Source organism: Callionymus lyra, chromosome 1, assembly GCF_982586985.1.
Source record: "Callionymus lyra chromosome 1, fCalLyr1.hap1.1, whole genome shotgun sequence".
Classification (NCBI taxonomy): Eukaryota; Metazoa; Chordata; class Actinopteri; order Syngnathiformes; family Callionymidae; genus Callionymus; species Callionymus lyra.
Window position 1 is genome coordinate 49,503,758 of NC_141818.1, and position 12,164 is coordinate 49,515,921.

Sequence of the window (12,164 nt, forward strand, 5' to 3'; positions counted from 1 at the left end):
ACACCTAAATACATACACACACACACACACACCTACACACACACACACACACAAACAATCACACCTAAATACATACACACACACACAAACACACCTAAATACATACACACAAACACACACACACACACCTAAATACATACACACAGACATACACACACCTACACATGCACACACACAAGGACACACACACACACACACACACACACACCTAAATACATACACACACACACACACACACACACAAACAAACACACCTAAATACATACACACACACACAAACACACCTAAATACATACACACAAACACACACACACACACACACACCTAAATACATACACACAGACATACACACACCTACACATGCACACACACAAGGACACACACACACACACACACACCTAAATACATACACACACACACAAACACACCTACACACACACACACCTAAATACATACACACACACACAAACACACCTACACACACACACACACACACACCTAAATACATACACACAGACATACACACACCTACACATGCACACACACAAGGACACACACACAGACACTCACACCCACACAGACGCAGATACACACACAAACACACACACACACGGACACACAGACACACACACTCACAACCCTACAGACACACACACCTACACATGCACATACACACACACACACGGACACATTCACACACACACGGACACACTCACACAGACACACTCACACCCACACCTACACATGCACAGACACACTGACACCCACAAACACACACATCTACACACACACACTCAGTTGCTAATGCTACGCTAACGACTCCATCAAACCGCACCTGACGAGAGAACGTTGTGTGTCACGGTCGCACACGTCTGCGCTTCATGTTCGCCATCGGCTCAGAGTTAAATATAAGAGAGTGAGGAGGTCACTCTTGTCTGTCGGCGTCACTCCTGTCACTCTGTTCCACCTCTCAAGAGGAGGTCAGAGGTCACGGCCCGACCTCAGGCTTCAGGGTCACCGGAACCATGAACGTCTTTAGAAATATCTACACAAGCAACAAACGCACAAGTTGAATTAACGACAAAAGATAAAGAAAATCTAAATTTGAATTTAAACATTTTTATTGTAATTAAAATATCAAACTCTGTGTAAAGAAAAATTGTAGTTTTTTTTTTGTATTTTGTTACTAAAGACAAACGAGTTTAACCTTTAAATGTAGAAAATATTGAATTGAAATATTGAAAATGTTAATTTGATGATAAAACAAACCAGAAGATTTCAAACATTTCATCCATGAATATTTTGATGATACAAGAGATGGTAGTACTGTGTGAAGTACTGCCTGCAGGTGACAAACGTGTGTATTTGTGATGTAATCCTACGAACAATGACATCCTGGACGCGAACTCTGTTTTCTGAGCAGTAAACAGTGACTCAGCGTTTCTTCCTCGTCACTTTAAATCCGTCCTGACGGTTCCTGGCCGGCGTCCGTCCTCCTCCTCGCCCCCCGACGCCTCCGCCGCCATGTTGACCCGACCGTCGACCCGTTTTCCTCGCTTAACCTCGCGGGTGCGACGCCAGTCCTGCGAGAGACACGAGGTCAAATCGAGCCGACGCCGTCCAGAGCGTCCGACGCGTCGCCGTCGCCCTCAAGTAGCATTTGGACCCGGATCTAAGAGAAGGTTTTCTTTCCTTCTGGGACCATGTTTGTCATCGAGGACGGATGAAGATCACGGATTAAGTCGCAGGATAACGTCGTGTTGAACCATCAGAGCTCGAAAAAATATCGATACATCGTGATATTGTCACGTGCGATATTCGTCGAAAACGTGATCATTTATAATGTTTTATTGTATAAATCAATCATTACTTAAATACACACTTCGATCAATCAGTGTCACGTTCTGTAAAGTTGTTAGTTTGTACTTCTATGTCTCGTTGTTGTTTACGTCTCCGTCTGTCTGTGAACTGTGCAGCTTGTTAGGCTCGGTTGCTATGACGACGCGTCTTGGCTCAGTATATCCAGTGAAGTAATACTAACTTATGATCTAGTCAAACACTAGTGATCCAGTGAAGTAATACTAACTTATGATCTAGTCAAACACTAGTGATCCAGTGAAGTAATACTAACTTATGATCTAGTCAAACACTAGTGATCCAGTGAAGTAATACTAACTTATGATCTAGTCAAACACTAGTGATCCAGTGAAGTAATACTTACTTATGATCTAGTCAAACACTAGTGATCCAGTGAAGTAATACTAACTTATGATCTAGTCAAACACTAGTGATCCAGTGAAGTAATACTAACTTATGATCTAGTCAAACACTAGTGATCCAGTGAAGTAATACTAACTTATGATCTAGTCAAACACTAGTGATCCAGTGAAGTAATACTAACTTATGATTTAGTCAAACACTAGTGATCCAGTGAAGTAATACTAACTTATGATCTAGTCAAACACTAGTGATCCAGTGAAGTAATACTAACTTATGATCTAGTCAAACACTAGTGATCCAGTGAAGTAATACTAACTTATGATCTAGTCAAACACTAGTGATCCAGTAGTGAAGTAATACTAACTTATGATCTAGTCAAACACGAGTGATCCAGTGAAGTAATACTAACTTGTGATCTAGTCAAACACTAGTGATCCAGTGAAGTAATACTAACTTATGATCTAGTCAAACACTAGTGATCCAGTGAAGTAATACTAACTTATGATCTAGTCAAACACTAGTGATCCACTGAAGTAATACTAACTTATGATCTAGTCAAACACTAGTGATCCAGTGAAGTAATACTAACTTATGATCTAGTCAAACACTAGTGATCCAGTGAAGTAATACTAACTTATGATCTAGTCAAACACTAGTGATCCAGTGAAGTAATACTAACTTGTGATCTAGTCAAACACTAGTGATCCAGTGAAGTAATACTAACTTATGATCTAGTCAAACACTAGTGATCCAGTAGTGAAGTAATACTAACTTATGATCTAGTCAAACACTAGTGATCCAGTGAAGTAATACTAACTTGTGATCTAGTCAAACACTAGTGATCCAGTGAAGTAATACTAACTTATGATCTAGTCAAACACTAGTGATCCAGTGAAGTAATACTAACTTATGATCTAGTCAAACACTACTGATCCAGTAGTGAAGTAATACTAACTTATGATCTAGTCAAACACTAGTGATCCAGTGAAGTAATACTAACTTGTGATCTAGTCAAACACTAGTGATCCAGTGGAGTAATACTAACTTATGATCTAGTCAAACACTAGTGATCCAGTGAAGTAATACTAACTTATGATCTAGTCAAACACTAGTGATCCAGTGAAGTAATACTATCTTATGATCTAGTCAAACACTAGTGATCCAGTGAAGTAATACTATCTTATGATCTAGTCAAACACTAGTGATCCAGTGAAGTAATACTATCTTATGATCTAGTCAAACACTAGTGATCCAGTGAAGTAATACTAACTTGTGATCTAGTCAAACACTAGTGATCCAGTGGAGTAATACTAACTTATGATCTAGTCAAACACTAGTGATCCAGTGAAGTAATACTATCTTATGATCTAGTCAAACACTAGTGATCCAGTGAAGTAATACTAACTTATGATCTAGTCAAACACTAGTGATCCAGTGAAGTAATACTAACTTATGATCTACCTAACTTAACTAACGTACCTAACTTACATCACTACCATCTAGTGGACTCTGAAGATAATGACACTGTTTCATGAAGCTTCATCGACACATCATCATGTCTCAGAAATAGGATTCATTTCTGTTTTATCTGCGTCATGAAGTTGATGGTTCAGGCAGGAAATGAGTTATAAAAGTAAAGTGAATAACAAAGTAAAACCACCTTCTCAGGCACTTCCTGACATGAGTTGATAACAAACATCCCTCCATGCTCAAACTCACGCTTTACTTTTGACAACATTCCACGACTTTAATCAGCTGTTTTGATTGACACGCGTCTGATCAAATCCAACGGTGTCCGATGAACGAGGGATGATGGTAACGTCAGGGTCACAGGGAGGAGTCAGGACCAGACGTGCGGTGCAGCAGAATCCCATTGAAGGTGCAGAAGTTGCCATAATTGTCGGCCCAGATCCAGGATCCTGCGTCCATACCGACGCTGACGCCGTCTCCCGCCCGCAGTCGCAGCACGACGGCGTTGGACGCGTTATCGCTGTGGTCGCCGGTGGACGGGTGGTCCGCCGTCCCCACCACGCCCTCGCCGTTCTTGTACAGCATCAGGAAGGAGCGATGGTCGCCGAGGGCGTGGGAGTAGAAGCTGAAGTGGTAGACGCCGCCGACGGGAGCCGTGAACACTCCTGAGACGACACGTGAGCCCAGACGCCTCGACATCACGCTCGCTCCAGGTTACCTGTGGCAGGATCGTAGCCGCCGCCCACCTCAGTGATGACCTTCTTGTACAACAACGTGGTGTCGACGTCGAAAGGCCCGATGTTCCTCTGGTCCTCGGCGAGTGTGACCGAAAATGCAACTTTATCTACAAAAAGATCGAAGCATATGTCAAAGTTAGTCCAAGTTGAGTCACAACAGCAGTTGAGCTGAGCCAAAAGACTGAACGTGTACCTCGCTCACTTACAAGAGAAACTGTGGCTCATGAAAGAAAGAACTTGAATGAACCTGAAAGAACCTGAAAACCACATGATCTAAAAAAGATCAAAGGCAATGGTTCCTGGTTAACTTCAACTACAGGTGGTTAAGTTCTGTTCTTTTACTTCAGATACTCCACGTGTTTCAAACTTTTACTTTAGTTACACTTTTGTGTTTGTTTTTGTTGACATCGGCAACTTTACCTTCAGTCACAGTAGTTTTGATTTGGTCCAGTTCAGCTGCTGTTCGATTCACGTTGATCCTCAGCTCGTCCTGAACCACTTGAACGACGTCCATCTGGTCTCTCAGCTCTGAAGACACACGTTTATTGAGCCGTTACTAAAAAAGTATTTTTTTACACTCGTGACACACGACCTGGAATCAAAAACAAACATTCAATAGTTTCCTTAACGGGTCTACAATTTGTGATTTCAATATCTTGTTGATTTTTATTGTGTGACGAGTGTAAATTTACATAAAAGAATATATGTATATAAAACGAAAGTTCCGTATGTAACTTCGGTTCTATGAGTCCTGGATGACCGCCAGAGGTGGTGCTTCAAGCACTGGATGACAGAACGCTCTGGCGGTCATCAAGGACTCATAGAACCGTAGTTACATATGTAACTTTCGTTCTATTTTGTCCTTACTGACCGCCAGAGGCGGTGCATCAACACTGGATGACCCATAACAACAAAGTCACGAGAAATCCCAGTATATACCTCATTGAGAGGAAGCAGCAGAGTCGGGTAACATGACCACACCTAATGGATGAGGAGTGGCTACGTTCACCCAATAGAACCTGAAAAAAGTGCTTGGTGAGGCCCATGACGCTGCCTCACAGATGTCCTGACGTAGAAATCGTTCTGGTAGAGTGGCACCTCACCCCGGATGGCAGGGGGTGACCACTTCCTTTATATGCGATCCAGTGATACAGTCGCTGTTTGGAAAGAGCACAGCCTTTCCTAGGGCCACCATAGCCGAAGAAGAGCTTGTCCGACCGTCTTATATTTGCGGTTGCAGCTACATAGGTCCTCAGAGCCCGCACAGGGCACAAGAGTCCTAACCTGACTTCCCCTTCCGGGGGAATAAATTGTGCCACTTGAATGGGACGGTTGAGGTTCGAAAATGACAGAACCTTTGGGAGAAAAGACATATTTGGCCAGAGGGTAACTCCTGAGCCATCTGAGCTCCACCGCAGACATGACTCACTCACAGACGGGGCATGTAGCTCCCCGACACGCTTCGCTGAAGCAATGGCAAGGAGAAAGACAGTCTTAGCAGAGACCCATTTCAGCTCTGCCTGAGCCAGGGGTTCAAAGGGAGGCAGACACAAAGCGTCGAGCACCAGGTGCAAATCCCACACTGGGGCACGCTGTGCGCGTGGGGGGCATAATCGCCACGCACCCTTTAGAAAGAGGGACACCAGTCTGTGGGACCCCACTGTGTCATTATCCACCCGAACATGTTGAGAGGAAATGGCTGCCACTTATACCCTCAGAGTATCAGGGGACCGGCCACTGTCCAATAGTGACTGGAGGAACTCCAGAATCTTTGGGACTGAACAGTGCACAGGGTCCTCACCCCTGTCTGAACACCATGCAGTAAACAGTTGCCACCTATTTGCATACTGCAGCCGGGTAGAAGGCGCCCTGGCATTTAGTATAGTATCGCAGACAGCATCTAAACACTGGAGTGGATTGGGCCCTGTAGCGGCCAGACCCAAAGCTGCAGGCGAAGAGGGTCGGGATGCCAAATCTGGCCCTCTAGTTGAGACAGGAGATGCTTCCTGTCGGGGAGGTGCCATGGTGAGCTGCGGCAGAGCCTGCGCAGCAGTGAAAACCATGTTCTCCCTGGCCAGAAGGGGGCTACCAACAGCAGCCTGTGACCCTGCTGGAGGACCCACTGTAGTGTTAGAAAAACAGAGGGATTGGGGGAAAAGCATAGAGGAGACCTTCTGGCCAGTCGTGCGCAAGAGCATCCCGGATATAGATGTCCATAGATATCCCAGATATTGAGCACCACCTCTGGATGAAGCCGCCACTCCCACGGCGGAGGCTTGCCCCGAGAGAGCAGCAAATACATTGCTCTCAGGCTGGCCAGGCGTGGAGCCACCCACAACAGGAGGTCCCGGGATGCTTGCAGCAGCTGTGCAGACCTGGTGCCCCCCTGGTGGTTTATATGCGATACACAGTCGACACATTGTCTGAGCGCACAAGCACTTGTCGCCCTCTCAGGAAGGGAAGAAAGTACTGCGGGGCCATATACACAGCTCGTAGCTCTAGCACATTGATATGCTCCGAGCGCTCTTGAGCAGACCACAGACCCTGGGCTGTCCAGTTTTGCAACACTGCACCCCAGCCCGAGAGAGAGGCATCTGTTGGGATGGCCTCTCGACGGAATGCAACCGATACCATCTGCATGACCTGAAGGAGAAAACGTCTCTCTCTCCACGGAGCCAGAGTAAGGAGGCAACAGTGTGACACCTTGAGTCTCCTGTGCCGGTGCCACCTGGCATCAAAATGAAAGCTGGGACGTAGCGACAACAGCCCCAAAGGGACCACGGTGGCGGCAGCTGTCAGTTTGCCTAGGAGTCGCAGAAACTCCACGTAATGCAACCACTTGCCCCCGTAAAAGAGGGGAAGGAGGCGGAGGATGTCGTCCACCCGCTGTGGTGATGGCCAGGCCTTCATTGAGATGGTATCGAGGTCATCCTTGTGCTCTGCTAAGGAACCAGGCAACTCTTTGTAGAGTTCACCCCGAGACCTAGTCGAGACACATGGGAAATGGCATGTGGTGTCCAGGGACGGAGCACAGATGAGCCAATCGTCTAGATAGGGTAGAATCTTTATGCCCTGCGACTGCAGGGGCGAGAGGGCTGCCATCACAACCCTGGTAAATACCCGCGACGAAAGGGAGAGGCCAAAAGGGAGCACCCTGAACTGAAAATGATGCCCCTGAAAGCTTGGACAGTGCGTTCAAGTGTCTCTAGCGCTCCAAACAGCTCCCCCAGTTTCACTGGAACACTGCAGAGGGTTCTCCTGCATGCCTCAGTCAGAGGTGATTGTGCCAGCTAAACCTGGCGGCGAGCGTGGATGAGAGTAGATACCAACCGCCCCAGCTCTTTAGACATCAGCGCGAATGCCTGCAGGGAAGCGTCACTGAAATTGCATCAGGTGGGACATAGAATTGCCTATGCGTCCCATGCGTGCCGCTGCGTCATAGGTTTTGCAGAGCAAATAATCCGTCACCCAACACTGGGGATGAGGACACCTCGCATCTGGTCTCAGAGCCTCATCAGGTGAGAAAAATGACGCAGCTATTGTCGGTTCAACCACTGGTATGCGGCCCAAGCCAAACTTGGGTGCATCCTGCATGGCTGCCAGGGTCCGGCCGTCTGAAATTGCATGAGAGAAGGCTCTAGAGTCCTGCATGCATGCAACTCCCTGAAATATTCGTCAGATGGAGGCACAGTAAAGTTAGCAGGAGCTGATCCATTCCTGATAAAAGCACTGGTCAAAGCTGGCTGAGCCTGCGGTATATCCAACTGTAGGCGAGCCAAGGCCGTACGAATGATGGCCCCCATTGAGCCGTCTTCAGAACCAACAGTAGAGCTGTGGGCTGAAGAACTGGAGCCCGCCGCGGAGCGAAAACACAGCCTTCACCAGCTAAGGGTAACTGAATAATGGGACAACCGAGTTGGCGCCAATTAATGTAACAATAGTATGCTGAGTGAAAAAACGCAGGCAAAAGGTGTCACATATAATGAGATAGAAGAAGCACAAATGCTGGGAGAGGGAGCAAATACGCTGTCGTCACCAACAAATATAAAAATATAACCAAGAGCAAGTGCAATAGGTTGCACTGGTACTCAGTAACGGTTGCTGTATATCAGCGGTACAAATATCGGGAGAGGGAGCGAATACACAGCTGTCACCAGCAAAAAATCAAAATACAACCAAAAGTGAGTACAACAGGTTGTACAAATATTCAATGATATATAAATATTTAGAGTACAATGTCGGGAGAGGGAGCAAACACACTGCCGTCACCAATAAGAAATCAAAATACAACCAAAAGCGAGTACAAAAGGTTGTACTAATATTCAATGATATATAAGTATTTAGAGTACAAAGTTCGGGAGAGGGAGCGAACACACTGCCGTCACCAACAAAGAAATAATGCAACCAAAAGCGAGTACAACACGTTGCACCGAACAAAATGTAATAAGAAAAGTTGGTACTGAGCCAAACGATGACGATCCGAGGCGGAAGTGTCCACGACAAGCCGCTACAACTTCTCAACGTCAAATTCGTTGCAGCCTCTGGAGGGGGAAAGGTTTGCAGCTCCGACAGAAGTCACGAGACTACCAGCGACGCACAAAAGAACTAGTCCTTAGATCAACCTCGGTCATCAAAGCTCATGCGGTCTACCTGCGCAGGAACAGATCCTCTGATGTCACCGGAAGATATACCCTGTCCAGGGGGTCACAGTGACTTTGTTGGTATTAACACTCGTACAGCGCATGCGAGAGATGGATACATTCAGTGCTTGAAGCACCGCCTCTGGCGGTCAGTAAGGATAAAATAGAACAAAAGTTAAGTATATAACTACGGTTCTATGAGTCCTTACTGACCGCCAGAGCGTTCTGTCATCCAGTGCTTGAAGCACCGCCTCTGGCGGTCAGTAAGGACGAAATAGAAGAATAAATACTTTTATTTGTAAAAGAAGGTATGATGAAAGTACTTCATTATTTTGTTCTTCAACGAACATTACTTTTTAACGTTTTAAGATCTTGTGAACTCGACACAAATGTTTTTTTGTAAAACAACGAATATTCTGAACATATTTTTGTAACATTTAGAACTTCTATAATTTCAATATTATTTTAATTTTTACTTCCTTATATTGACAAAATTGAAACACACACACAAACAATCACACACACTTACATAAATACACACATACTCACACACACATGGAGACACACACACATACTAGCCCCCCCAAACACATAATCACACACTAACATACATACCGTACACACACACACACATGGAGACACACACTCACACACACACATGGACACACACACACACACACATACTAGCCCCCCCCCCACACACACACACACACGTACACACACACACAGAGTACCCGGAGTAAACCGGAGTAAACCCACACAGACATACTTTCCTTGTTGAGAAGCCTTCAGTGAGTTCACAGACGAGTGTGTGTGTGTGAGTTGAGCGTCGACCTGCTGACCCCAGGTGTGTGTCGCATTGACCTGCTGAGTCAACGCTGCAGAGAAACCACGCGTTAGACCAGAGTTCAAGGACGACGAGTCGATCCCAGACCACGACCTTCGTTCGACCTCTGCAGCCGCCGCAGGTCGGACTCGTTCTCTCCGAGGCGTCGGTTCAGGTCACGGGTCAGAGTCTCGCCGGCGTCGAGTCTGGACTGAAGCGCTGTGAGGTCACGACAACCACTGTGAGGTCACGACGACCGCCGTGAGGTCACGACGACCGCCGTGAGGTCACGACAACCACCGTGAGGTCACAACGACCACTGTGAGGTCACGACGACCGCTGTGAGGTCACGACGACCGCCGTGAGGTCATGACGACCGCCGTGAGGTCATGACGACCGCTGTGAGGTCACGACGACCGCCGTGAGGTCACGACAACCACTGTGAGGTCACGACGACCGCCGTGAGGTCATGACGACCACTGTGAGGTCACGACGACCGCCGTGAGGTCACGACAACCACTGTGAGGTCACGACGACCGCCGTGAGGTCATGACGACCGCCGTGAGGTCATGACGACCGCCGTGAGGTCACGACAACCACTGTGAGGTCACGACAACCACTGTGAGGTCACGAGGTCACGACGACCACTGTGAGGTCACGAGGTCACGACGACCACTGTGAGGTCACGAGGTCACGACGACCACTGTGAGGTCAACCAGTGTGCGTTAGAACATCAGTGTCGTCACAATTAAACAAGAATTTAACGTTAAATATGTTGAAACTTCCATTTTTTCTTAAGTATTCAATAAATCACATCATTTTTAAATTAAAGGTTGAGATTTTCTTTAATATTTTAATAAACATTTGAAATATTTTTATAACAAATTTCATAGATTCTAATTTCAATTTCAATTATGTATGATTCCTTCTTTTTTCTGTCCTTTCCCCCTGTTTTTGTTTTTATTATTTTCTGTTTTTCCTTGTTATTATTCTTTCTCTTTTTCTTTATGGGGGGGTTTTTCATTTAGTTTTTCGTGTTAAGTTTTGTTCACTAATTCAAAAATAAATGTTATAAATTCAATATTTTTTAATTCAATATAAATGTTGGTATAATAGAGTCACCAGACCAAACCAACAGAGCTCAGAGCTACTGATCAAACTCTCAGCCAATCACGCGACACGCAGGATGTTGATTTGAATTACGGAGTAAAATCATTTTAAAACAACGATTAAGTGCTTCATTTAAAATGTGACACTGACGACTTAAATAAAAACATAAAAACCTCCATCGATCGTCTTCAGAATCTCAACGTCTGCTTCCATTCCTGCGACGCTTCCTCGTACGTCCGTCAGCGCCACCTTCATCTCTGCGTCGGAAGCACACGCGTGTCAACTTCTTCATCCACACGCGTGTCAACGTCTTCATCCACACGCGTGTCAACTTCTTCATCCACACGCGTGTCAACTTCTTCATCCACACGCGTGTCAACGTCTTCATCCACACGCGTGTCAACTTCTTCATCCACACGCGTGTCAACATCTTCATCCACACGCGTGTCAACATCTTCATCCACACGCGTGTCAACATCTTCATCCACACGCGTGTCAACATCTTCATCCACACGCGTGTCAACATCTTCATCCACACGCGTGTCAACGTCTTCATCCACACGCGTGTCAACATCTTCATCCACACGCGTGTCAACATCTTCATCCACACGCGTGTCAACTTCTTCATCCACACGCGTGTCAACTTCTTCATCCACACGCGTGTCAACATCTTCATCCACACGCGTGTCAACTTCTTCATCCACACGCGTGTCAACTTCTTCATCCACACGCGTGTCAACGTCTTCATCCACACGCGTGTCAACTTCTTCATCCACACGCGTGTCAACGTCTTCATCCACACGCGTGTCAACTTCTTCATCCACACGCGTGTCAACTTCTTCATCCACACGCGTGTCAACATCTTCATCCACACGCGTGTCAACTTCTTCATCCACACGCGTGTCAACTTCTTCATCCACACGCGTGTCAACATCTTCATCCACACGCGTGTCAACTTCTTCATCCACACGCGTGTCAACTTCTTCATCCACACGCGTGTCAACTTCTTCATCCACACGCGTGTCAACTTCTTCATCCACACGCGTGTCAACTTCTTCATCCACACGTGTGTCAACTTCTTCATCCACACGCGTGTCAACGTCTTCATCCACACGCGTGTCAACTTCTTCATCCACACGCGTGTCAACTTCTTCATCCACA

The 12,164-nt window shown here is 46.2% G+C and overlaps 2 protein-coding genes across 2 annotated transcripts in view; one reads left to right on the forward strand and one right to left on the reverse strand.

Moving 5' to 3' along the window:
• Positions 1-12,164, forward strand: part of LOC148090013 (protein kinase C alpha type-like) — a 134,572-nt gene that overhangs the window by 101,991 nt on the left and 20,417 nt on the right. The gene's annotated exons all lie outside the window — the stretch shown is intronic.
• Positions 3,957-4,951, reverse strand: LOC148090014 (complement C1q-like protein 2). The gene is made up of 3 exons (XM_087785567.1): positions 4,848-4,951; positions 4,409-4,534; positions 3,957-4,355 (listed from the first exon to the last, which is right to left on the reverse strand). The coding sequence occupies exons 1-3, from the start codon at positions 4,939-4,941 to the stop codon at positions 4,048-4,050; spliced, it is 528 nt and encodes a 175-aa protein (XP_087641693.1). The 5' UTR covers positions 4,942-4,951; the 3' UTR covers positions 3,957-4,047.